This window comes from Pygocentrus nattereri, chromosome 13, assembly GCF_015220715.1.
Source record: "Pygocentrus nattereri isolate fPygNat1 chromosome 13, fPygNat1.pri, whole genome shotgun sequence".
Lineage (NCBI taxonomy): Eukaryota > Metazoa > Chordata > Actinopteri > Characiformes > Serrasalmidae > Pygocentrus > Pygocentrus nattereri.
The window spans coordinates 34,822,329-34,850,115 of record NC_051223.1 but is presented as its reverse complement, the minus strand read 5'-3'; the positions used below and the strand labels follow the sequence as shown (position 1 = coordinate 34,850,115).

Here is a 27,787-nt window from a genome sequence, read left to right as displayed (position 1 = left end):
AGCATTTACCAGTTACAAGACATATCCGTGAATTAAAACAACTTAATAGCAGATAATGATTCTCATTTCATTTTTAATTTAATGATTCATTTCTATTAATTTGATTCAAACCTATTGTTGGAACCATGTTTTAATTTCCATTCTCCTTTACTTTGCTTTTTGTACTTTTTAATTTGATTTATCTTTGTATTTTATCATTTCTAAAGCACTTGGAATGACCCTGGTCTATGAAACATACTATATAGATGCACTTGCCTTGCCATGCCTTGCCTGGATAAAGGCTCCACAACATTCCAACCTGCTTTCATCTCAGAACTGAGTAGGCATGTCACAATGATTGACAGTAGCATCTCACTGGTGATGCTAGAGATGGCACAGGCAGCAGGATCAGTGCAGATCAGCACTACATGCTTGATTCTGATAAACATGTAGGGCTGAAAATAAGCCACTTCACCCATCTCGGGTTCTAGATATCTACCTACATTTTGCAGCTAATGTTTGAGATCTGTGTTTCATCTCATGACAGGTAGATCACAGACATATCGTGTCCGGTATTTGAGCGCTCAGCTAGCTGACCGTGCTTCTAAACCTGAGGTCACACAAGTTCCTGTTCTGAATCAACATGGTCATATGTGTGGACACTGTGGAGATATTTTTATGTGTAAAGTACTTTTGTGGGGAAATTTTTTCTCCATTATTTCATAATAAAAGCATAACGAAAACTTAATATAATAGAAGAAAATCATTAATATGCTTAAGCAGGGGCTTTAGGGTGGAAACAAGGAGGTTCTACTACTTTATTTTTCATTGTATAATACTGGCTTTGCCTGGACAACATTGAGACATTCAGTGTTCATTGCTTCCAAAAAACATCATGCGGTTTATTCCACTGCAGTAGTTAACAGGAATAGCTGGGAAAATTAAACTGTTGATGGAATGCACTGCTAACCACCGTGATATGCTGCTGTTGCTGCTGCCAGTGGAAGAATTTTCCATCATTGCTCCTTTGAAAACAAATAGAATATCTAGATTACTGGTGGCCTACCACCAACATGTAAGAAATAAAGAGAGGTCGAGAAATAAAGAGAGGTTGAGAAATAAAGAGAGGTCGAGACTAATTTTGGGTCATAAACCAACATAAACATTGGAGATAAAACAAGAAAAATGTGTAATATAGCTCTTCTGTATATGAAAAACTGTAAACTGGACTAAACATGTTCTAGTCAGGCTACCTTCCCGACTTTGTGGGAGAAAATGAAAAAGAGACCAAAAGGATCAGTGTGTTGGTTCAGTGAAGCCTGTATGTATCAATAACCTGCAGATGCTTGTCATAATCTCTCTGCAGAGCTCCCTTTTTCTCTGGGTCCATTTCTCTCTGAATTCTCTTCTGTTGAATTATCAGTGGGACTTCATGTGATGGGGTGAGATGTGTCACTTTGAAGTTTTCTGCTTGACAACCACGCTCTGCCTGAGCTCTGGAGTCAGGATAGCCCAAAAAGTTGCTGATGAGCACTTTACTAAGTTCCTGGAGAAAAAAGAAGTGGAAAACATGCTTTGTTATGCTTTGCTTTTAGGGGTTTGTATGTTTTTATTTTTATTTTTTTAATTATTTGTATTAACGCCTTAAAGTCTTTCATAAACTAAACTGACACACGGTCTTCTGCAAACATTTGAACATCCAATATGTTCCATTCAGCAATCAAACAGTAATCGTGTATTAAAATGTGCAGAAGTGTGGTCTCAGTAGAGGATACATTAACTTGGTTGGTATAGTGTAGTGGTTAACTTCTATGCTGTAGACTGGGGTTCAATCCCCCACCTGGGTAAGCACCCTACACTATACCAATAAGAGTCCTTGGGCAAGACTCCCAACACCACTTTCACCTACTTGTGTAAAATGATCGAATTGTAAGTCGCTCTAGATAAGAGCGTCAGCCAAATGTTATTGTCCTTCAGAAAATCAGCAACACATGATATGGCTGCATTAGTTTCTCATGACCTGCATATTAGTTTCGTAAAACTTACTGAACTTTTAAGAATACTTAGCCAAACCTTTAGAAGGTTAAGGTGAAGTTCAGCTAAATACATTTTCAGTAAAACTACTCTGAAGTTTTAATAAATGCTACTAAGTCAAATGCCCAAAATACATGAGAAAAGGAGTTCATCAGGCTACCAACCAACGGAGAATTGCAGCTGATTGCATTTCATAGCAAGTTTATACGTACATTGTTGCCATATTGACAAGGAGTAGACTGGGTGACCTTCATTTGCAGATACACAAACTGATCCTGGAAGGTTGTCCTAGTAAGATCAGACTGTTTGAAGAGGGAATAGACACGCTTTCAAGACAGGCAGTGATATCACATAAAAAGCCCTTCCTAGATTTACTGGGTCAAGCAAAATATATATATATATATAAATAATAATAATAATAAAAAACTGACCAGGTCATTGTGTAACAGCCAACATGAAGTGAATTCACCAGCAAGAAATGTGAGCCTCTCTTCATCATAGAAACAGGCACTGTGGGACTCATGGGGGTTGGAGGCAGACAGCCCATAAACTAGAACACAGGAACAAAAGAACAAGCTTGAATCTTTTTCAGTGGCTCACCAGCAGCACATTAGCTGATTAATGGCTGAATTTCTACCATCGCTTAAGTAATTGATCATTTCTGTGTCATTGTTTAGGCAAGTCATATAGACAAACTACTCGCCTCTGCATTTAACCCATGCGTGAAGCGAAACACTAGTGAATACACACACACACTAGGGCAGTGAGCACACTTGCCCGGAGTGGTGGGCAGCCCTATCCACAGTGCCTGGGGAGCAATTGGGGGTTAGGTGTCTTGCTCAAGTCATGTGCTGTCGGCCCTGGGGATCGAACCGGCAACCTTCCGGTCAGAGGGCCAGATCCCTAACCTCCAGCCCACGACTGTCCCCTTATAAATATTATAATAATAAATATTCAGAGTAGCTACTGTAAATGTAAAGATAAAATGTTAGACTCTAATCTCAAGATTTCAATTAAATATATCAATAATTTATGTGGTATATAATTAGATTTGAAACACAAATCTAATGATACACTTCCACTACAGGTTTAGCTTAGAAAACATACATTTCAACATAAAATGTTGCAAAGTAGTGTGTCCTATAAAAATAGCCTTTAGTTTATTTTTAGTTCTATTAACGCTTATAAGACTCCAGACTGTTTTTGTTACTGCGCCTTTAAGACTGATACATGTACATGAACTCTGTTCTGATTGGCTGCCTGCATTGTGCCTAAATAAAAAAAAACATAAAAATCCCTTATAACTTCAGCATGAATAGACGGAGCTAAACTGCTGCATAAAGAGGAGATTTGTAAATACACTGGTTTTTCTGATGTTACAAAAATAAATAAATAAATAAATAAATAAATAAAATAAAAACAGGCTGTTTTTGCAACTTAGTCCCAATATGTTGACTGTATGGATTGAGGAGTAAGTGATACATTTTCAAACGTATTTTACAACATTGTTTACACACTACTTCAAACTCTTTTGTTTAAAAAAGGCAAGGAAAAGATTTCCCATGATACAGGTCACTGTGATGATGCTACCACAGTCACTTAATGGAGCTTTTAAAATGTATGCTCAAGCCAAGACCATTCAGAAAGCTTTATTTTCATCAGTGTGGAGACCAGACTAAAAATGAAGGTTCTTTGTAAATAGTTCCCAGCTTGGACATACTGTATGTTTCGAGGAAAGTCTTTAAAAGGTAAGAGGTTTTCTAAAGAACTTTCCTCTGAAGGTCAGTTTTCAGTTTTTTTCTGTTCTTGTTTTTCGTGGAGGAGAGTAAATGAGAAGAGGGCCAAGGGCATATCAGAGACTCCGTTTTTAATTATGACTGCTCCAGTTTTTCTGTATTGAAATTGTTCACCCTTAGTAGTTCCACCCTGATAAAACGTACCCTGTGCGGTTTTTGGGAGATGATCGATCATCGATCCAGAGCAGCAGCTCTCTATGTAAATCACCATCTGCAAAGTTGCATAAGAGAGTAAATATTAGGGTGAAATTCTTAAAAAGCAAAAGCGCGAAGCGTGTTGTGTTAGTTAATTACTGACCTTTGAGAACTGCTGACGTTCTGCCATCTTGCTTATTGTGCTGACAAGGTCAGCTGCATGAAGCTAAAATGTGATAAAGCACGTTTGATGCTGATCTTTACTAAATGAGTCAAGTGCGGAAATTAAGAAAACACAGCTTACCAGTTCCTTGGGAAAGGCAAACACTCCTGCGCTCCCGTGGTCCGACAGGTAGACGAAAATGGTATCATTTTCATCACTGTTAGGGAAGAAATCGGGGCGATTTATTAATGTGATTGCATTAGTTTTACTTCGGGTAAACAATGTTGTATTCTTTACTTTCAGAATGAGGAATAATTTTGTAAAGCAAAAGAAAACGACCTTTTCAAGACCTTTACTGGCCGCCCTGCCTGTTTGCTAACACCTGCTTCATCTCCACAGAGCACGGCCAGAAAGTTCCCAGCTGATACATCCTGTAAAGATGATATATATATACTTATAATAAACTATGGATAGATCTGCTTTCTCACTTAGTTATTGAGTAACGTTCTTATGATTGAATTGTTTAATTAAAGTAGTTCAAATAAAAGTATGTTGTCATTGGAACAGGCAGCTTGAAAGAGCACATACATCTCCAGTGTAGTCCTTCAGAACTCCTGGGTAAACGTTTGGGCCGTTGGGCTCATTGATGATTTCTCCTGGATATGGGTTTCTGTTGAAAGAGAGAAACTCCACTAATTTAATGTCTTTTTATAAGGAATGCATTATCTGCGACCGCTTCTGTATGTGCTTACAAACTCTCTTATAATAAAACACATACATCCATAAATGCACATAAAAACATGTACTCACTCTTTATGGTAAGCTACATCATCATACATCATCACCACCACCTGCTCATCTGGAATACCATTGCAATGAACCATTTGATAAGCATGGCAGACGTTAGCCTAATGAATAAATAGGAAAGAATGTGATTAATATCATTTACCAAACTATCACTGATTTGTATGATTCACTCAACATTGTAACAAACTATCACTCAACATTATATGATTCACTCATTTGATCATACTGGATCAGAGCATCATTTTAAAAGGACCCCTTTCAGAATATGTGAAGAGGTAGGACGGATTAGTGCACAGCAATATTTATGAACCCCATGGTATTTATCATGTCCTTGCGATTTGGAAGAGAATGTATGAATATGAAGGCATGAGACCTTTAGAATGTATCCACCCTAAATGGATTTAATTAATAAACAACATAGCGTAGTAATCATACCTGATGTCTGTAATTTGTCCAGCCTTTGGAACCAGCAGCCAGCAGAACCCACTGCTTGCCTTTTTTCCCACTCATCTTAGAGGCTACCCAGATTAATATAGAAAAGTCTGTAAGAAACTAGTCGTTTGAAATACTATTTATAGTCTTTTAACATTTTGAGGGATATCATTCATGAAGCTGATGTGTTGGTTGAGTATAAATCACTAAAGCCCCCTCTGGTGGACCCAAAAGGCAAATACAGAGACTGTAACCCTCTCAAATTCTCCATTATAGTTCTTCTGTAGTCTGTAGTGTCCACCAGATGGGGCTAGACTCAAGTCAAAGTACTGTTACTTCAGCGAAATAATTACTCAAGTAAAAGTACCTCGCTAAAAGCTCAAAACTGTACTTTATTACTGGGTAAGTACAATGGAATATAATATCAATTCCAGTATCCTTGTTGCACTGTATTCCATTGTAGTTAGTATTAAATCAAATGTGCTGCTGCATACAGTAATTGTGTCCATGTTACTGTCTCTGTGTCTAACACTGAAAACACAGTGAACTGCTGAGAAAAAAATTGAGTTTGGGATTGGAAACAGTTGTGCAATAAACCTCCGACCCTTATTTTTCTGCATAAGCTCTTTAAAAGGGGAAAAACTGTATGTTTACCACAGATCCTCCCACAAACCCTCTTAACTACTCCTAATTGTGCAAGAGTGAAACTATTATGACCCATGAAAGACTGTCAGATGACCGACATGACAAATTGCATGATAAAATCCAGTACCAGTAAAACACAGCTATAAAAATGTTAGGGCTTTCTTACCCGTGTCTTTGTACCTGTTGCAGTTACGCAGGGTAGCACTTTTTTGAGCACCTTCTACTCTCATTTTCACTCATAAAGAGGCGTCTCACAGAAACCGTATCCCTTTATTCTGTAACAGCAACTTTTCCTTTTGTAAATGCTAAAGCTACACTTGGAAACTTGGGGAAAATGATATATACAAAATGCCTTAATGAACATTACTGAGTCTTTCCAGCAAGTTGTTTGTTATTTATCATATTGTTTGTTTAAGTATTTTAGAAAATTCCGCATATACTCATGCTTAGAATCCACCTTATTAGTAAGGTCCCTACACTATACTACACTATAGGTGTACAGTTACAGGTTGTACCCCATTTGGTATCATGCACCAGTTATCAGCCACCTTCTACCTCATCACTGTATGGCACTTTCGTGGGCTGCTAAGTTTAGAGTTGTCCACCATTTAAACCATCCAGCTAAGAAAGGCTCTGTGTGATGAAGGACCAGAGCAGTGGTACCCAGTTCTTGTCCTATAGATCTACCACCCATTTCAGATCCAGCACACCTGGCTCCAATATTCAACGCCCTTATTTCTTGGTGTGTTCATTTCTGCAGGGTGTAGATCACCAGGACCAGGACCAGGACCGTGCACCCCTGGGCTGGAGGATGGCTAACATAAAGTGTGCATCAACAGTCTCTAACTGTAAACTTGCACAGGTGGAACTACAAGATAGTTTCCAATTCTTCTAACTTAATCTAAAATTATAAATAACATCATGGTCACAGTGTCAGTATAGCTTTTCCCTTTGAGGAATCAAGGCATAACTGTACATGCCAAAAGCACTGATTGCTGTAAAAATAATGCTGAACCTGTGCAAATACTTTGTTTGTAGTATCTTAAAGCATTTGCGTTCCAATGGAGAATTTTTTTTCTCTTAAAGTTGCACTATGTAAGACACTTTGATTAAAACGGAAAGAAGTCAGGAAAAAAAGAAACAGGATAAAATATGGATGCCATCCAGTGTTACGACTTGCCCTCTAAATATAATAATACAAATAAAATAATAATTTAAGTCAGACCGTAACGGGGAGCGCGGAGGCGGATACACGTGCTGAGATAAGCGACTTTTATCATGGGCAAATCCAGGGTCAAGGTCAAAACAGTCCAGGGTCAGTGAGCCAACACGGATAGAACGAGAGTTAGACATGATGACAAAGAATAAACAGGTTCAAACAAAACACAGTAACCAGAACAACCAATAGCACGATCAGAGCAAAAAAAGGCCAGCAAAGACAAGGGGCAAACACAGGGCTTATAAAACGAGAATAACGAGGGACAGGCGAAAACAATCATCGGTGGAGTCAACAAACAAGGGGGCTGGACCAAAACAAACACACATGGACAGGACTGGGAGGGGCCAATCGTGACACAGACGCATCTGACTGGATTTCGAAGGTTTTCAGACCATGTCATACATCTCTATGTATTACATATTTACATATTAACATCATGAGCACAGCCTCAAAAGGAAGGTTTGGCTCGACGTTTAGGTCTCAAATGCAAAATCAACATTACATTGATATGATTACTTAATATGAGTAGATAATTCACTTACAGTCAAGGAAGACGCGTCCTTCACTGTTCTGAACAGTCTTTCAACAAGCTTGCAACCATCAGATTCATCTGGTCATGGGGATCCAAAAGAACAATCACAACAAAATGTTCTTCCATACTTTGTGTGCAGGTACACATTTCCACCTGAGGCCTCCAAATCCCCAAAACTTACATAGTGTAACTCAGCCAATGTATTATTATTGTTATTATTATTATTATTATTATTATTATTGGCTTTTGTGTTGAGTTGTGTATCAGTTTTATGACATAAATGACACATGCGTTTCATTCTAAGATCTGTTCTTACAGGATGTTACGCCTGAAAACTTGGTAATACCAAAAAAATCTTCCAGTTGGGACTGATAAACCTGTATTTCAGGCACAGACTACAGATAATCTGTAAAGACATAATAATAATAATAATAATAATAAGTTAAACTTATATAGCGCCTTTACACAAAACCCAAGGTCGCTTTACAAAATGCATATCACATTACACAAGGCCCGGGGAAGATGCAGGAGAAAAATGAAGGAGAAAAAGATGAGATTTCAATAAAGATTTGAAGTGAGAAAGAGAAGAGGTAGAGCGAAGAGAGAGAGGCAGAGAGTTCCAGAGCAAGGGGGCCGCAACACTGAAGGAACGACCACTCATAGAGCTGAGCCTGAACCTAGGGACCACTAGAAGGCCTGCTTCCGAAGACCTGAGGTTACGAGTGGGCTTGTAGGGTATTAGAAGGTCGAGTAAGCATGCAGGAGCCAGGCCATGAAGTGCCTTGAATGTGAGAAGTAAAATTTTATAGTGAATACGTAAAGTAATGAGCAGCCAATGAAGTCTCTGAAGAACAGGAGTAATGTGCTCAGATTTTTTAGTGTATGTGAGAATCCGTGCTGCAGAATTTTGCACTATTTGTAACAACCTAAGTGACTTAGCGGGGAGCACATAGAGCACTGAGTTACAATAGTCCAGGCGAGAAGTAACAAAAGCATGGACCAGAGACTCAGCTGCAGCCGGGGACAGTAAAGGACGGATACGTGAAATATTGCGAAGGTGGAAAAATGCCGACCTAGACAGAGACTTGATGTGTGGTTCAAAAGACAAAGAAGGGTCAAAAAGAACACCTAGGTTTCGGACAGTGACAGATGGAGTGATTGTAATATCATTTACTGTGAGAGCAAGATTTTTGAGAGCGTTAACAGTGGACTTGGAGCCAGTAACTATAAACTCGGTTTTGTGTGCATTTAAAGAAAGAAAATTTGCCCTAAGCCAGGGGTTCAGGTCAATAAGACATCTATTTAACTGGGGTGGGGGAAACAGTACTGCTGGTTTGAAGCTGAGATAGATCTGAGTATCATCAGCATAGCAATGAAAATGTAAATTGTGACTACGAAAAATATAACCGAGGGGGAGAATATAGATTATAAAAAGGAGGGGACCAAGGACGGAACCCTGAGGGACACCATATTCAATGGGCACTGTGTCAGACGTATGGTTCCCAATTGAAATAAACTGAAGCCTGTTAGTCAGATACGAGTGGAACCAGGATAGTACGGTTCCAGAGAGACCAATCTCAGTGAGCCTAGTTAAGAGAACATTGTGATTTACTGTGTCGAAAGCAGCAGTGAGATCAAGAAGCAAAAGAATGGAGATGCAACCTGTATCCGCGGAAAGGAGAAGGTCATTTAGGACACAGAGAAGAGCAGTCTCGGTGCTATGATGCAAACGAAAACCAGATTGAAATTTTTCAAATAAATCATTAGTGCTCAAAAAATCAAGCAGCTGGGAAGCCACGACCTTTTCTAGAACTTTAGAGATGAATGGGAGATTTGAAATAGGCCTGTAATTGCTCAAAATTGTTAGATCTGAGTCAGGTTTCTTAATAATAGGTGTGACAGCTGCTGTTTTTAAAGACACAGGAACATATCCAGAAGTGAGTGAAAGATTAACCAAGTGGCATATTGGTTCGGAAAAGATAGAGACACAGCGTTGAAGAAGATGGGTAGGAACAGGGTCCAGTCGAGAGGATGAAGTCTTAGAGTTAGCTGTAATATTGACAATAGAAGTTGAGTCAGTCAGAGAGAAATTTGAAAAAGAAAGTGACAGAGTCGGAGAGAAAACGATAGGCCCATGGCAGTCAGCAGGGGTATTCAACGGGTCTTTATAGATGGTTGACACCTTGTTACCGTAGAATTTCAGAAAGGCATTACATAGATCAGTTGAGGCAGTATTTGGAGTTGATGGGGGTCGCAGAAGCTTATTTACCACTGAAAACAGAAGCTTGGGATTCTGACCAGCAGCACTGAAAACATCCGCGTAGTATGATGCACATGCTGCTTTACAAAGTCACATAATGAAGTGTCAATTAAAACAGCACAAACAAGACGAGGGCAGTATTCATCATAGCTTATTTTCACGAATAGATATAATAGATATAGCTAGTATTGGACAAGCAACTAGCACTAGACCAGTGGTCTCCAACCCTGGTCCTGGAGTGCTACCTTCCTGCAGGAACTAGTTCCAACATGCTCTAGCTTTAGCTTCTTCAGAAGCCCCTGATTGGCTGGCTGAGATGTATTTGTTTTAGGGACAGCATGTTAAATGCAGGTTGGAACTAAACCCTGCAGGAAGGCAACTCTCCAGGATGAGGGTTAGAAACCACCTCACTAGACTGAGATACACACTGAGATAAGAATCTGAAAGTAGAGCCTGGAAATGAGGCGTTTCATTCCTAAATGCTGCACATTTATTTTTACCAACTTTGGATCAAATGAGAATTTGAATAGAACCACTGACATACATTGGGAAATACATTTTAGGTGGTAATAATCATAATTCAGCATTTCATTAAGTGTTATTTCATTAAGTGACCCTTATTAGTCCCACAATGGGGAAATTTCACCTCTGCATTTAACCCATTCATGAAGTGAAACACCACATACACACTAGTGAGCACACACACACTAGGGGCCAGTAAGCACACTTGCCAGGAGTGGTGGGCAGCCCTATCCACAGCACCCGGGGAGCAGTTGGGGGTTAGGTGTCTTGCTCAAGGACTCAGGTGACCTTCCAGTCATGACATAAATGACATTCTAAGTGCAGTCATACTGTATTTGAATGCTGCTATCTTTAATAAAATGCATGACCAATAAGTATCCAGCTGCCTTCAACTGTAGATGTAGCACTTTAATTGAGTCAAGTGATTTTAATAGTCAAGTCATTTCTTGTTTTTTCATTTAAGAAATGATGTTATTTCCTATGACTTTGGCTAAAAGAAAGTTGTGGAAATGTACAAGTGTGTGTGATGTCTTCATTTAGCTCACACAGTGGAAGCTCCAAGTTAAAAAAGCTAATAAAAATCACCCAAAATATCAGTCATTCAATGTGGCTATAAAGAAATCAGAATTGGTATTGACCATGCAAGTTTATGAAGGGTGCATCTCTCCATGAAGCAGGTGTTTTAGAGCTTAATCTCTACATTCCTCAGGATGGAAATGTTCAATGGCAGAGTTACGCACATACAGTCCACCCCGCTTCTTAATCATAATCCCACCTCTTTATCTGATGATACCTGATTATGCAGTTCTTCCATGCGAGTAAATGATTTAGGAATCAAATGCTCTGTGTTATCGTCTTCTTACAGATTAACCAGCGCTGAATTAGCTGATGGCCTACTTGGACTTAAATGAACTGTACATGTTGATTCAACACTGCAGGTTTCAATTCAATTCTGGGGATTTTGCTGTGAAGCAGTGTTTTTTTGTTTTTTTTGTTTTTTTTTTTAAACTTGGGAAAACCCCCGTTGCCTTCCACTGCAGAAGAGATGATGAGATTGGGTGGGATCAGGATTGAAACTACAAAAATAAGGAAATGACAGGCATGTAATTCCTGGCAAACCAGCCCTGTTTTACTACCAGGAAATAAATAAAAGCTGATCTACACAAACTTGACATTCAGTCATACAGGCTTGGCTCAGACAACAGTTTAAGGTAAGACTGCACCTGATTTTGTAAATGAATCAAGCAATGATCACTTGAGTGCTTTTTAATGATTTGTGAATAAAAGTATTTATGTCTCCCTACAAACCTGCATTTCACAATTCCTTCTACGTCTGTGTTACAAGCAAAGAAAATCTTTTGCAATAGGAATGTCTGAGGCCGTTGGTAAACAGTGGGCCATTCTTGTGGCTGGGGCAAAGGACTGGTACAATTATGGCTTGCAGGTACATAAAAGAAACACCTTCTGTACTTTAATGACTTACTTACTTACTGACTGACTGAGTTTCTATCTTTCTGTTTTTAATCATTTTATCATATCGAATCCATTTAAGCTGCAGTGTGTGATTCCTTTGATAGAGATCATCGTATTTATGGTAGTTCAATTGTTTTTTGTCAGTGGGAACAAATCAGCTGCCCTTGATTGCTATGAAAGCTGTGGTTGTTGTAGCTGTTCTAAATACATTTATAACATTGCAATTACACTAGTTTTTAACTGCGTGTTAAAAGATTAGTTTTGCTTGCAGACCCTCATTTACATTGGTTAGAAAGTGCATGGATGGAAAATGATTAAATTAGCATTTCTGCTGAGCAGTCGTTTCATGCCTTCTTTCATTTGTTTCAGGCCAATATCTGCCATGCATATCAGTTAGTTCACAGGAACGGAATCCCAGACGAACAGACTGTGGTTATGATGTATGATGATATTGCCGACAATGAGCAGTGAGTGCCTTTATTCCATTCCGTCAGTGGCTTGCCCGTATTGTGCACGCAAGTAAATATCCAGTAACGCATTTGGAATGCTTTTCTTCTTCTCTTAACAGGAACCCTTACAAAGGAAACATTATTAATCAACCAAACGGACCAAATGTTTACCCTGGAGTATTAAAAGACTACACCGGAGATGTAATTTTCTCACAATACACATTTATACTGCTTCCCCACGTACATGCATTTCATTCTAAGATCTGTTCTTACAGGATGTTACACCTGAAAACTTCCTGGCTGCACTGCGGGGGGATGAGAGTGCTGTGATCAAGACTGGACCAAAAAAAGTCATCAAAAGGTCAGCCTTAACTTTTTGAATGTGACTAATTGATATGTGAGATATTTAGAACAATCTCCATCTTGTTTACATGATGATCATGATGATAACTAAGCCTTCCCAGTTTCCATTCATTATTAGAAACCTTTAGCTGCTTGTGGAGAGTGAATTACTCTAGGAAGTGATAAACAGGAGCCGATGCTAAGTCTGAAAGCTTAACGTGCAACCTGTTGGCTACAAAGCTGCTTTACTCACTGAACACAGGTTGGTGGCACCATTTAATGTTGTGCTACTGATCACTTGGTAATACCAAAAAAATCTTCCAGTTGGGACTGATAAACCTGTATTTCAGGCACATACTACAGATAATCTGTAAAGACATGCTGTTTTACAAAGTCACATAATGAAGTGTCAATTAAAACAGCACAAACAAGACGAGGCCAGTATTCATCATAGCTTATTTTCACGAATAGATATAATAGATATAGCTAGTATTGGACAAGCAACTAGCACTAGACCAGTGGTCTCCAACCCTGGTCCTGGAGAGCTACCTTCCTGCAGGAACTAGTTCCAACATGCTCTAACTTTAGCTTCTTCAGAAGCCCCTGATTGGCTGGCTGAGATGTATTTGTTTTAGGGACAGCATGTTAAATGCAGGTTGGAACTAAACCCTGCAGGAAGGCAACTCTCCAGGATGAGGGTTAGAAACCACCTCACTAGACTGAGATACACACTGAGATAAGAATCTGAAAGTAGAGCCTGGAAATGAGGCGTTTCATTCCTAAATGCTGCACATTTATTTTTACCGACTTTGGATCAAATGAGAATTTAAATAGAACCACTGACATACATTGGGAAATACATTTTAGGTGGTAATAATCAAAATTCATGAAGTGAAACACCACATACACACTAGTGAGCACACACACACTAGGGGCCAGTAAGCACACTTGCCCAGAGTGGTGGGCAGCCCTATCCGCAGCACTCAGGGAGCAGTTGGGGGTTAGGTGTCTTGCTCAAGGACTCAGGTGACCTTCCGGTCACAGCGCTGGTTCCTTAACCTCCAGCCCATGTCCCAAAAACAACAACTCAACTTGTTTTTCTTGTACATGAATAATCCACTCACAACACAGATCATGAACCAGTTTTGGAACCAAAGTTTTTTTTGCTTGTTGTTTTCTTCCAGTGGCAAGAATGACACAATCTTTGTCTTCCTGTCAGACCACGGAGCTCCTGGCTTATTCTGCTTTCCTTCATCCTCAGTATGTCTCACACTTTATTTAGATCCTTTAAAGCTGCTTCTATTATCTACGGTAGATATATAGATAGACAGGTAGATATAATAGAAATGTTGGGCACAAATGTTGCCCAAACCTTTATTTATTGAATCTGTTAGTTCATTACTAATCAATCAGTACAAGCAACTGTGCGACCTCCAATCTTGTAGGTTAATACAGTCATATTGTAATAATTGAAATAATGTACTAATATACATTCATTTTCGTCACAGCTGTATGCAATTGATTTTATTGAGGAGCTCCAAACTATGGCTAAAAATAAGCAATTTGCAAAGGTAAGCATATGAATTTTTTTATTCAAAGTTTTTTTTTCATAATCTAGTTCAAATTGAATACTGAACTAATAATAATCATAACAATAGTAATAATAGTAATACTACTACAACAACTACTACTACTACTACTACTATTACTACTACTGCTACTACTACTACTAATACTAATAATAATAATAAAAAAAATATTATTCCATTATTTTAATTACTGAACTTTAATAATACATTTCTAAATGCATGTTTTACATGGAGTAACAGTGAGGAAAAGTGGCTCAGATGCTACAAAGTTTTAGCAATATGATCACATCAAATCTCATTCATCACTGCTATTATCAACAGAAATACTTTTACAATGATGATGCGCAGCCTGGATACTATAGGGGCATTTTTTAATACATGATGTATATATATGTGTGTGTGTGTGTGTGTGTGTGTGTGTGTGTGTGTGTGTGTGTGTGTGCGCATGTCTTCATTCACTGAACATCCTACACACATAAATCTTCATCAAGCCAAACCATTAAATGTGCTGTTCTCCGAATGTCCTGCAGATGGTGATATTTATGGAGTGCTGTTACTCCGGATCAATGCTGGAGAATCTCCCTGAAAATATCAGCAGTGAGTTAAGTTGGGGTCTTAGTTAATGTCCTGTCTTTACACATCAAACACAGATGTGACTGAGGAACGGTGGCTCCAGAATCCATTTAATCTGACATGAATCTATTCTGATATGTTTCAGTCTATGGTGTTACAGCATGTCCTCCTGATACTGAGGCATATTTTTGCTTTTTTGACGGGGAAAGGCAGACCTTTCTCGCTGCAGAGATGTCAGCCGTTTGGATGTCTTACACCGAAGTGGTCTGTAATTCTATGCTTGTATCATCAAGTGTCTTTCACTGACTTTCTGTCATATTTATCCAACTGTAAAAGCAACTTGTGAAGCATTAGTTAGTCTATAGAAGTTAGTCTATTACAGCACAAGCTATTTCACAATGATCATTTTATGCACAGTAGCCGTTGCCTGCTAATGGCAAAACATGAAAACTGAGTAGAAGGAGCTTAAAGCCGAGATGAAATCTTGAATTGACCTTTTTACCTTCTTGGCTCATGTTCTTGGTCAAATTAAGCATGTTAAATTATGAAATTCTTGTTTCTCCCCCACACTGTAAAAAATGTGAATTCAGCTCAACTCAAAATGACATAGTAACTGATTACTGGCTTTTCTTGAGTTGACTCAACTTGAGGACACATAACTCAAATTTCTTAGTTGAGTCCCAGGTTTTCTTAATGTTTTAAGTTCTGCATCTCAGTTATGTAAATAAAATGTTTTTTTTTTATATACTCAACTTCCTCACCAGCCAAGACTCTCTCCATCACACCAACCTGCGAAACATTGAGTACACACTCATGGATGGCTATGGCATCGCTGGGGCTCAAACTCACAACCTCCTGCGGGGTAGACGGCTCAGTCCACTGCACCACTCAGGAAGATGTGAAGCAGCTCAGATTTTGAGTCTACAGATGTTTAATACATTGGAGAAAATATCTGTTGTTTTGACTTTGATGCGTGGCATCATCTCATGTGGTCACAACATCAGGAGGTTGTGAGTTTGAATCCCAGCAACACCACAGCAACACCATTATCCGGAAACCCAAGCGGAGCGTATGCCAGATGGGACTGTGTGATAGAAGGAGCGCCAGCTAGTGGGGAAACTGAGTTTTAAAAAAAAAAAACATTCAGTTTAGTTGATCTAACCGGGGTGCAGATCTGGAAACAGCAGCTTGGAGAATTTTTGACTCAACTAAGACCTCTGAGTTGTGTGAACTCTGCTTTCCTCAAGTTGACTGAACTCAAGTAAAGCCATGTGATCAGTTACTAAATCATTTTAAGTTGAACTGACCTCTCATTTTCTACAGTGCAGTGGCGGTTTCACCTCCCCTTCCCACAACCCCACCGTTCATTGAGTGAAACACTCAGCTAGCACAGAGGCCCTTCCTGATATATGACTGTGAACTGCGTCATGTTAGGGAAAATTGTTCTGATTTCTAATATACAGTAGCTTAGCTAAATTAGCTATATAACACAATCCTGATGAGACCCACGTGTTTTAGGCCAACCTTTCCCTCAAAACATGTGGTAACAACTAGGGTGGACTGTAAAACAGTATGAAAAGCAATGACTGATAAATCGATGGACCACACTTGTGGGCTCCAGTTCTAGATGGTGTATATTTGTTATATATTGGAATAATTTGAAATGTAAAAAAAGTGCAACATATTTCATAACATTTGTGTATTTGAGTGTATTTGATGTGTTTCATTTGTTGCAGTCTGTCCTTGATAAGATCACATTCCAGGATGAATTCAGAAATTTGCAAGGCCAAATGAAAAAGTCAGTCCCGTGTGAGTATGGTGACAAGGTATGTGCTGCGAATAGGCTACCTAAGCATCTTATCCACAGCCCTCGATGATTTAAACATATTCTCAAATACATAGCAAGTGGTTGCTTTACTCACAGAAACCGTATAGCAGTGTGAAAGGACCGGCCGTTTTTGGTCCGTTCATGAAGAGGAACCAGAGAGTGGATCACCTGTCCTGTGGAAAGTCTCAGTTGCAGCAAGAGCGCTCGGTGCAGAAAGACAGAACCACTCTCGTAATCAATCAAAGAGTTTATTAAGTCTTCTGCACAAAGAAAGAAGGGCACTCCTTCTTTTATACAAACACGTCCTGCCCTGTTGCGTACAAGCAAACAGGGTGGACCCAAATAAGTTGTCTAATAGTCATGAAATGCTAAGCTGACACTCACGGAGCACCGGAACTGCCCAAAGGAGGGGGGCTTCTGCTCTGTGTACGATAATCTTACCTACGAAAGAGAACAAATGGTTCTGGACAGAATGTTGTCCCGATAAGAGGAGCAAGTTGTTTCTGCAAACTGCCAAGGACAGCAGCTATACTTGCTGCAAAGTCTGCTTAGAGCAGAGTTAGAGCAGAGTTAACCCTTTCACAGTGTCAGTTTGCATTTTCGTTAGTTGTCATGAAGTCACCAACTTGTTCTGTTTGATTTCTAGGACGTTAGCATGTTAACAGTCAGTAAGTTTTTGAAAAACTCCCCCGCATCTGCTGGGGACACCAAGAAAGGCCTAAGCCCAACAGATCTGGTCTCCTTCTATGAGGCACCATTCAGAATCCTGGAGTACCAAATTGAGAGAGAAGCTGATCCTGTGAAAAACGATGCTCTCAAGAAAAAATATGATGATCTTCGAAAGGTCAGGCACTATATTTTTGTATTTGTAATTCATTTGGCATAATTTCGAAATGTCAGTAGGTTTGTTGAGTTCTTGCTTTTTTAATACGTCATATGTGACGAGACTGATTTGTTTGTAATGCGCATCATGTGACCACAGAAATTAGTATTGATTGAAGTGCTATCATCATCCTCATGTTATTGTTATTAATAGTTATTATTATTATTGTTATTATTATAGCAGCAGTGGAGCAGAAGCAGGACAGTAATGTTAGTATCTGTGCTTATGAACTCATCCTTTGTCTTCCAGACAAAATCTAACATTGAAAGTGCTGTGGAGGAGATGCGTAAGTACTGCAGTGCCGGAGGAGTGGAACATGCCACAACTGCCACTACATCACTCAACCTCAATCAGCTACAACACTTCAAAACTGTGGCTGAGTTTTTCAGGACCACATGCTTTAACTGGCATGAATCACAGGTGACTAAAATAGCCATTTTTAGAACTTCAAAAAAAAGAAGTGGTAACACTTTTCTGGAGTGCTCATAAGGCCAGAACACCTACATGATGCTGCTGTTGGTACGAAACCTTGTACCAAAACCCAAATGGAGAATATTGCCTATTGGAATAAAAATACTGCCTTTCAAAAATGTCGCTTTAGTCCACTTTGAAGTCAAGATTACATAATACCCGTGTCAAGTGACCTCAATTGTTTCCAAAATTGGGTATCCATGATGCTTTTTTGGGTGAAATGATGTAACAACTGACTTTGTAGCATAGCCTATATCACAGTCACGTAATGATGATACGACAGCCTAAATCTTATAAACTCTTATGCTTCAGCTAAGGGCCTCAGAAAATGTTCACTTTTGTTCAGACAGCCTGCTTTGGCAAGTCATGTCATATTTCAGTTATATTACTGTGATATAGCCTTCTTCCCAATGACAGCTGGAATAGGCTCCAGCACCCTTGCGGTTTAAATGTGTGTGTGTGTGTGTGTGTGTGTGTGTGTGTGTGTGTGTGTGTGTGTGTGTGTGTGTGTGTGTAAAATGCAATATATACACATATAAATCATCTGTTTAATTTTACCCCAGAAAGTGTCATGACAACCTAAAAAACAACAACATATATATATATACACTGAATTAATGAATCATGTGCAATAGACGTTTAAAACATGTTCAGTTAATAAATACAACCTTTATGATACATGTAAGTGTTTATGAATGTTTATGTAGGTTTATATCAGATGAATCAGAATCCTTTAGAATCAGAAGCCTTATAAACACTGACGTAGCCTTATAAACACTGTAGCCTTATAAACACTGACCCACAGTAAACATCTGCTCTTTCTCCTCGCTACATTTCAAGGTGTCATTCTGCAATCTACGCATTTTAGCGGTTGATTAAATGGCAAATTCAAAACGAATCTAAACTGCTAGAAATATATTTTAAACTTCAGGTTAAAGGGCTGTAGGGATGATGCTCAATATCAATAATAATAATTCAAATTCAACCAACAATAAGTCACCCAAAGTTGCTGAAGGAGCTACTGTAGACCTTTCCCATTCATGGCTTCATTACATTTTTTCTTATTTGTGATTCGTTTTCAATAAGATTAATATTCTAAAGAGAACATGCCCTTTCACCAGTGCATTAGAAACCCATTCACAGTCATTTTCTGTGCTACTTTTATGCTCAAAATACATTGAATATGTTTGTACATTTATCAAGTAAAGAATTTGAAACTGTAGAACTTTTACTACAGCACTTTGCACATTTGCTTGAATAATGAATCTGTGTTCTTCTGCCACTGTTACAGTGTGAACTCTTTAGATACTGACCGCATCTCTTTCTCCATCCTCACTGCATTCTTTCTCTGCCTCTTTCTCTCAGTTTCAGTATGCCCTATCACAGCTCAATGTCTTTAACAAGCTCTGTGCCGCTGGAGTGGACACTAAAGGGTATGGTTTTCATTGATTGGTTCATTGAATATATACTACTTGCACCATATTCAAGTGTTTGTGTGACATGTATCAAGTGAAGAAAGAAACTGGCACTACCACACAAGAGCTGAAGGACTTATGAGCCTTTCTATTTTTCAGGATCTTGGAAGCCATAAAGCAAGTAAGAAGAACCTCCTCTGTCTTTGAGTGAACGACACAGTCCTGAAGGGCCCTGATGGAAATGACAAAGAATGACGAATCACTCAAGCAAATCAAATCTGAAAACTGGTACCTTTAAATGATCCTGACTACATATAATTCAGCAGGTACCAAGTCGTTAATCAACCGGTCAAAAAATCTTCATAATTAACAATATATTAACGATCAGTTTCTTCTTTCCAATCATTTTAAAAACGTTCTATAAAAGCCTAGCAAGTATTTTGCATTAAATGACATGGGACTGGGGATTGCTTGTGGGGAGAGGCCAGCATCCTGTTCAGAGCGACTCATTTCAGCAGTTTTTGAAGATGCTCCATGAAACTTTCTGAGACAACAAAATAAAAAGTACTTTGTTTGAAAAGTAGCTCCTATGATTTCTGTATGTACTCACAACTCGTGGAAATAAAATCGAACACACAAACATGTAACGACAGTAAAAGTGGACATGCAGACTCCCTGAAGTGAAAATGTTTTTAAAAAAAAGGTATTTGCTAATAAATTTGCTTGTTTACTCAATATTGCTATTTCCTTTTCTCTATGGGTGAAAAATGCCATTTTTCTGCTAATTTTAGAGCACAATTTTGCTGAGTTTAATACACTGGAAACAACACAACAAATATAAAATGTGTTTTTTTTGTCATTTTTCATTTGACTAAAGGCGCCCAAACTTTGGGGTATGACTGTATGTCTCAAACAAATTGGTGCTGTAATTTAGGCATGTTGTTCTTGTTCCTCATAATGAGTCACAATTTCAAAAGTAGTAATATAAGGGGTCGAATAAGACGTAGGGTTCAGTTATGACCCCCCCCCCCCCCCCCCACACACCCCCCCCCCCCCCCCCCCCCCCCCCCCCATCATCAACGTGCACCTGCCCCATCAACATCACTGCTGGCTACTTAAACACCACTACTGTGGTACATCTTCCACTCACGCAGTGTCCTGCTAAGCAATTCATGCTTTCACCAGAAGGGGTCAGTATAAGCATAGCAGAGAGTATGACTACAATGATTCTTTTCATTTTTGTTTACTCATTTCATTTCTGTGACAAGAAGAAAAGCTCAGTGATATCTGCAGCATCACCAGATGCAGCTACAGAGAATGCACTGCTGTACAGTAACATGCACAGTTACTGTATATTTGCTGAATTTAACATGTTAAGGAGGAAAAAATGTTGCATGTACAAAAGAAATGCCCCACCCCCCTTTAACTGATCAAATAAATAAAAAACAAAAGAACTTAAATGAGGAGATTATGGTCTGACTGTATCTCAATGATTAAATAATGCTGAAATTTCGAAAAATGGTGGAATTCCCCTTTACCACACAAGTTTACGTCAGTGTTTTATAAGAGCTTAATGCAGGTATTGTAACAACGCAGAAAAGATTACAAATGCAAAAGTTTGAAAACACCTGCCAATTTACATGCTTTGCTGATTTTCTCCTCTAAAGAGAACAGAACAACTCAAATATAACATATTTCTGCAAACTGTACTGCACTGTTTCCATTTATTTGCTGAGCTTAACATATTGGAAAAAATAAAACATGGCAACTTTGGTGAAGGCCACGTTTTATGCTTGATTTACATGTTACATTAATATGTTAAACGTATCCAATAAATAGTAAATGTGAGTTAAATGAGAGGAGAGGAGGTAGAGGAGATGTAAACGTATTGCCCCTTAGAAAATAAACAAATCACATTATTTGACCAGGCATGCCTTTTGCATGTTTTTGCATGCGACTGTAAATACGATCTGAAATTACAGTGAATTAGTATTATATAATCAGATGATCTGTAACTGCATTAAAAGAGCCACTGCTGGAGGATCGTTTGTTCAGGTTTAGTAAACATCACTTTACTCAAACGACAAACTTTTGGGAGACACCAGTTTCAGCACAGAAAATACTTACAACATTATAAATAAATAGTTCATTTCCAGTTTCTATTATACATGAATATAGATTGAGGACATATTAAACATCTAATATTCCAATTTCTACATATTCACAGTACCTTCACACGCACATCCAGCCCATCTCCCTGCATATGCTATTATTTATTAACCGCAGAGAGGTCAGCATCTTCATGTATAATACACAAACACATTACAGAGAGACGCACTGTAATAATCTTAACTAAAACCTGTCAATCAATCCAGTGTAACATCAGCGGCACCTTCAATCAGGTAGTTCTGCTCCATCACTCTTCATGCTCCAATATTAATGATCACAGTAATGGATCACGGGACGCAGAACTCAAACACTTCCACAGGAAATCACACCCATACCTGCCAGTGATTGGGCAGAAGAATAGCACTCGGGGTTAGACTGGTCAATCCCTGCTGGGTGCTGACTGGGCCATGTGGTTGCATTGGAGATAATATGTACTGGTTTAGCATTTAGTGCAGTTTCTGTTTGCTGAGTTTAACACGGAAGCCAAATAAAATTAAATGTGGCGTGTGCCCAAACTTTTGCACAGGCTACATTGTATACATCTCTCGATACGAAAAATTCAGCAGATGAATAGAAACTGGGCACGAAACTTTGCAGTGTTCCCTGAGGACAATGTATCAACTCACTTTCACAAACAACAACAGTACACAAGCAACTGACCAAATACACCAGGGCTGCCCAAACTTTGGCATGTGACCATACGTGGTGGTTAAAAATAAATAAATTAATAAAAACATTTTAAAAGAATAGTTTTTGTTTTTATCATTTTCTTTAATGAAGAGTTATTTTAAAATGCTTGTGCACCCCTGACCTAATTACATGTTAATTTTCTACATAACAATTAGTCAATTTACTGTTTAAAAACAAACAAAAAACAAAACAAAATGTGCCCTGTGAACTGCTTTTTTTATATTTTAAGGGATTTAAAGTGGAATATATTTATATATATATATATATATATATATATATATATATATATATATATAAGCCACATTTTAGGTTTTTTATTTTTAAACTGTGCATTAAACAAACTCTTGTACAGCTGTAAATACACTAAGATGCACAATTAAAGGTTAAACATATATAATTATATATAATTAGAGAGAGAGAGAGAGAGAGAGAGAGAGAGAGAGAGAGAGGAGGACCCCTAGAGGGCGGTAGAACACTTCAGTTCTTGTTTTCCTCTGGTTTACTACAGCAGTACTACAGAAACTGCTTCTGTCATTACAGCGTTCACTGTGTGATCACAATACAGAAAAATGGCAGTGAATGAATTTATATTTACACACAGTTCATTTTATTGAAAATGCAGTGTACAAAAAATGCAATAACTAAGTAAAACCTAAAACCATTCAAATGACAGTGAAGTGATAAACAGTGATTGTAAAGGAGAACTTTCAGAACAGCACAATCAGTTTACATAACAGAACTAACTAAAAACAGAACTTGTTTGGGCTTCTACACAAAAACGTTGACTAGTTATTCAGGTCTTGTTTTGTGACAATATCTCTGTTAGGTGAATAATTTCATTTTTAATAAGTTCATTTTTATATGGAGAGTTTTTTACCCTTATTCTGCTCTGTGATGAGCACAACTTACAAGACGGATCCAGCGGATCTTGAAACGCGTCCTGTGTTCGTTACACCTGAGATCTCTCGGAGACATTCTCATGGAGGCTCTTTGCTTTCTAACAAGTTCCCCTTTGGGAAATGTATTCTCGTAGTGTTTCAGTGCTCCAACTGCACAGAGCTTCGCTGCAGATGTTTTCAAGTTCTCTCTGCTCAAAGGCTTCAGAGGTGGAGGCAGAGCCGTTAAACAAAGAAAGTTTTTAGGCATACAAGCAACTTTTATGGAGTACGGAATAACACCATAGTTGAAGCAACAGTAGAGGCCGGAAATAGTACATTACTCGTGCATCGCTATTTATCCTCACTTAAATCTATTAGGGCGATTAACAGTAGGGCAGTGTTAGACATGAGAAAGATTTTAGTAAAATTTTAACATAAAAAGATCAGATTTTTATGATCAAATGCTATAAAAATTCAAATGTAATGTTATTAATATAACAATAGCGTAAATAACAATATAAAAAAAAAACTTAATGTCAAATCTAAATTTGTTGTGCCTGTTTTACAGTTAAAAAACTGCAAAATTTGAGAATATTTTCCTTATATTACCTTTAATGATTCTGTTATCCTAGAAATCAAGTTAATTGTCCATTAATGTTACAGTTCATCAATGAAGGCCTCCTCATAATAGCACGATATTAAGAGTTATTATAACATATAACAGATATGATTCACATGCTAAAAGTGCCCTAAAACAGCCCTGCAATCTTTGACATGATGAACAATTCTCAGGCCTTCATGAGTGAATATTTGAGTGAATAAATATGACGTATTTGTAGCTGCTGTGAAATGACACCATGTGGAACTAGCTGTGCTATACTGTTGATCACAGGTCATTTAAATCTATCAACTCTTTGAGAAATGAGCTGAAGTTGAACTGAGATGCAACACGAATAGAAGTACAATGAGATCTAGCAAAAGAGTGTGTTATAGAAAACCGACACGGTCTTTTGCTCTATTTATTTATGCTGATTAGATTCCTCAAAATAATAATATTAATGCCAATGTATCGATGTGGCAGAAGCCGATATGAATAGATTAAACTTTAACTTGCACTATAAGTTTAAATCATTTAAATACTAAATACAAAATGCATCTTATTCACACTCACAGATGAAGAGCAGTAGCTTTCTCAGAACTTTAGAGACTAAAGTTAGGTTGAAAAAAGAAGAACAAGTCAAAGGCCAGTATGATTTTTGAACAAATCAGTAAATGACCAACACTAAACTGAATGGACAGTCCGGCTGGAAGATTTTTTTGTTTCTACTCCTTTATGACAAACAGCTCAGTAAGATGCAACAAAGGTTTTGGGCACCTGAGAAAATAATATATATATATATATATAACTTATAATATTATATATATATATATAACTTTTTTAATACAGCATTTCTCTACCTAGAAATACACAAATTCTATAATTAATACAATTACTTTTAATACAGTAAATATTGACTTTATGTGTGGCAATACGTTTGTTTAATCACTTCCAGATCTCTCCTCCTGGCAGCCCAGTATTAATAGTATTAATTGTAAGCAGAACTAAGCCCGTGTTCTTCTAACCAGCTGACATGATATCAACTACTTTTTAAATAAAACAAGACATTCTTGTTACTTTCTTGAGTTTTTTATGTTTCTGTGCATTTATTCTGATCAAATACAGTGATTTTACAGTTATTGTGCGTATTACTGTACCTGCAGGAAAAAAATAAAGATGAGTTGAGTTTAAATAAACTGCGCTTTTGCATAGCAATATGTTTTCTACACAGCAGCTTAAGAGCCCAGTAAATTAAGAAGGATTTATGTATAAAGAAACGGCTAGATTGGTGTTGTAGTCATCATGACCCCTGGTTCCTATCACCACTGGAAAAAGGGTTTTTAAGTTTCGCTATATTGCGCCACATTTTCATCAAACCACTCTCAGGAACTTTTCTATATAGAGCGTTATATGCTAAATTTGGGCACCCCTGGTCATGTCTTGTGGGTGTGTTTTGTGGAAGTGACCAGGTTAACACATCCTCTAGAGAGAGCTCACTTCTGAACAATTTGAATGCACAATTACTGTTAATTAGCTGAATCCAACAGAAATGCAGCTTGTGCAAAAGTTATGACATTTTAATATATTAAACTCAGCAAATAAATAGAAACTGTGGACTAAAATTGGCAGAAAAATACTTTTAATAATAATAATAATAATAATAATAATAATAATAATTTAAGTTTGTGTCCTGTAAGATGTCGTGAGGATGTGATAACCTAGTTATTAATTAGAAAACAAAAAAATAATAATTTGACCAGCAGTGTTCAAGCTTTTGCATATGACTGTACACACATAAACAGACAGAAAAATAGGTACACACAAATATGTAGTGCTGGGATTCTGAAAGCATTTGCTTAAAGGAGAGTTTTAAGAAAACAGCCTGACTGACTGCGACTGAAATGAGATATGCTTATCACGCTTATCATACTGATACACTGTCATAGCTAACCTGACCTGTTTGGTACTGGACACGGAGGAAAACAGAGGTTTGGTGTGGCATTCCTTCTGTAAATGCTCAGACTGTCTTTACCCTGATGAAGAGCCATTCTGTTGGTGGGGATCAAAGCTATACTGGGTGTGTTATGACACTGGGCTATGGGTGTTCTCTCTGCCTCTGAATTCCATTAGTCTCCGTAGTTAACACACTCTCTTAGTTTTGAACAATGCCTTAGCTTGAGTTTCCCCTGTAGAGCCAAGAGAGCGATTCAACAAACCCTAAGGCCTCTCTCTAACTCTTTTTAATACTAGTAATTATCTGTAGCTTGGGGAGGTGGTAAATTGGATTAGCATGGCAGTTTCGGCCCAGTGATCTCTCTCCATCGCCCCGTGTGCTGACCCCTGGACTGATAAAGAAAGAGGCATCACATTTTTGGAGTGCAGGTGGCCCATGGAGTTCACAGCTTCCATATGGGAACTGAATTTTTCGTAGCTGCCAGAAGGTCGGAGTATGCTAGAAATATCCATCCAAGGTGTTTTACTTCTCCCTGCTATTCTGCTTTCTTTATAATAGCAGAGTTTTGCCATTGAAAATCCACTTTTGGTTCCCTAAAGAACCTTTCAATGGAGGGTTCCTTTAAGAATCAGTTTCATAAGTGAGATGTGAAAATGTTTTTTTAATGTTTAAAGAACCTTCAGATAATGTTCTATTCCAATTAAGTGTTTTTCATAGAAATGCTTCCTAGATTTAAGAACGTAGGTATGAGTTAATAGGTGCTCCCAGGCGATGCTGATGAACAAATAGTGGCCTTAATCGCAATTAGAAGAAGCCCCTGACTGATGTGTGGATGCACAAGTGCTGGAATAGTGGACTGGAACAGAAGCTGATTGGTCACAGTGCCTTTGAATGCATTCATTGATAATACAATTACTCAATGTCTTTTGATTCTGGGACACTCATGAAGAACCTTCAGCCTGCTAAATGTGAGTCAGTGAGCGAGTGAGTCAGATAGTAAGTCAGTCAATGAGTCAATGGGTCTCATTTACCAATCATTCTTGGTTGGGAAGTGTAGTGGTTAACACCTCTGGCTTCTACACTGTAGACTGGGGTTCAATCCCCACGTGGGTCAGCACCCTACACTATACCAATAAGAGTCCCTGGGCAAGACTCCTAACACCACCTTGACCTGCCTGTGTAAAATGATCAAAATTGTAAGTTGCTCTGGATAAGAGCGTCAGCCAAATGCCATAAATGTAATTCTTAAAAAGAAATTTAAGAAAAAGAACTTACGCAGTTTTCCCAAAGATTCTGACATTCACCAGTGTGTACTTATTTGGGGTTAGTTTTTAGGTAAGACCCGAATCTACACACACTCAAGAGCTGAAAGGCGCAAACAAATCTGCAGTTTAAGAAAACGTCATGAATCTGACAGATTTTCTTAGAATCTTTCTCAAGAACAAATTTGAGAAAATTCTTAAGAAGATACTGGTGAATGAGGCCCATTGAGTCAATCAGTTACCACAAGGTGCCTTCACGAGGTGCTTCACATTTTAAAATAAATGTGTTTAAAGTGATGTCATGGAAGAATAACTTTAGGTCCTATAAAGAACCTCTCAATGGAGCTCTTAAAGAGCCATCTGAACCCATTGCTCCAGAGACCCCTTGTTGGTACTATAGATTTTTGTTTTATTCCTACAATGTTCATCTGTATCATTAACTGGTCCTAATGTAATAAGCTCTTTTACTTGCTTGCCATGCAGAATCCACAGCTGATTAAAACTGTATAGGGCGCAAATGCGAACAAGCAGAAAACAGGACAATCCAATTCTGACATATCATCTACAACACAAATCATTTAGAAGCTGTAGATGTAGAAGTTGTAGAGGTCATAATTTCCAGTTGAACAATTGCTAATAAGCAGCTAACTAATAATAGTCAGTCATGAGTTAACATCCTGCCCAGTGCG

At 38.2% G+C, this 27,787-nt stretch overlaps 2 protein-coding genes across 4 annotated transcripts in view; one reads left to right on the top strand and one right to left on the bottom strand.

The window, feature by feature from the left end:
* Positions 1 to 5,424, bottom strand: part of LOC108439456 (legumain-like) — an 8,261-nt gene extending 2,837 nt beyond the window's left edge. The window contains exons 1-10 of the mRNA XM_017717892.1: positions 5,350 to 5,424; positions 4,918 to 5,015; positions 4,696 to 4,777; positions 4,447 to 4,538; positions 4,249 to 4,324; positions 4,108 to 4,170; positions 3,954 to 4,020; positions 2,445 to 2,563; positions 2,226 to 2,315; positions 1,316 to 1,525 (exon numbers count right to left, since the gene is read on the bottom strand). Coding sequence (XP_017573381.1) covers positions 1,316 to 1,525; positions 2,226 to 2,315; positions 2,445 to 2,563; positions 3,954 to 4,020; positions 4,108 to 4,170; positions 4,249 to 4,324; positions 4,447 to 4,538; positions 4,696 to 4,777; positions 4,918 to 5,015; positions 5,350 to 5,424 — 972 coding nt within the window. The remainder of the gene's footprint in view (positions 1 to 1,315; positions 1,526 to 2,225; positions 2,316 to 2,444; positions 2,564 to 3,953; positions 4,021 to 4,107; positions 4,171 to 4,248; positions 4,325 to 4,446; positions 4,539 to 4,695; positions 4,778 to 4,917; positions 5,016 to 5,349) is intronic.
* A 6,181-nt stretch (positions 5,425 to 11,605) lies between these two features.
* On the top strand, positions 11,606 to 20,282 carry LOC108439447 (legumain-like). Of its 3 annotated transcripts, none has more exons than XM_037543986.1 (14): positions 11,606 to 11,735; positions 11,870 to 11,968; positions 12,367 to 12,464; positions 12,566 to 12,647; positions 12,722 to 12,807; positions 13,973 to 14,048; positions 14,297 to 14,359; positions 14,908 to 14,974; positions 15,096 to 15,214; positions 16,687 to 16,776; positions 17,425 to 17,622; positions 17,911 to 18,081; positions 19,498 to 19,565; positions 19,707 to 20,282. In XM_037543986.1, the coding sequence occupies exons 2-14, from the start codon at positions 11,894 to 11,896 to the stop codon at positions 19,756 to 19,758; spliced, it is 1,245 nt and encodes a 414-aa protein (XP_037399883.1). In that variant the 5' UTR covers positions 11,606 to 11,735; positions 11,870 to 11,893; the 3' UTR covers positions 19,759 to 20,282. The 3 variants fall into 3 exon arrangements, with proteins under 3 accessions (XP_037399883.1, XP_037399884.1, XP_037399885.1); XM_037543987.1 differs by having other exon boundaries at positions 11,648 to 11,735; positions 11,867 to 11,968; XM_037543988.1 differs by having other exon boundaries at positions 11,651 to 11,735; positions 11,892 to 11,968.
* The last annotated feature ends 7,505 nt before the right edge of the window (positions 20,283 to 27,787 follow it).

Bases quoted from the DNA above. Each gene is read 5' to 3' on its own strand.
- LOC108439447 (XM_037543986.1), top strand. From the start codon at position 11,894: ATGTCTGAGGCCGTTGGTAAACAGTGGGCCATTCTTGTGGCTGGGGCA. The intron at 11,969-12,366 runs GTACATAAAAGA...CATTTGTTTCAG, and splicing joins GGTACAATTATGGCTTGCAG to GCCAATATCTGCCATGCATA. The intron at 16,777-17,424 runs GTATGTGCTGCG...TTTGATTTCTAG, and splicing joins CGTGTGAGTATGGTGACAAG to GACGTTAGCATGTTAACAGT.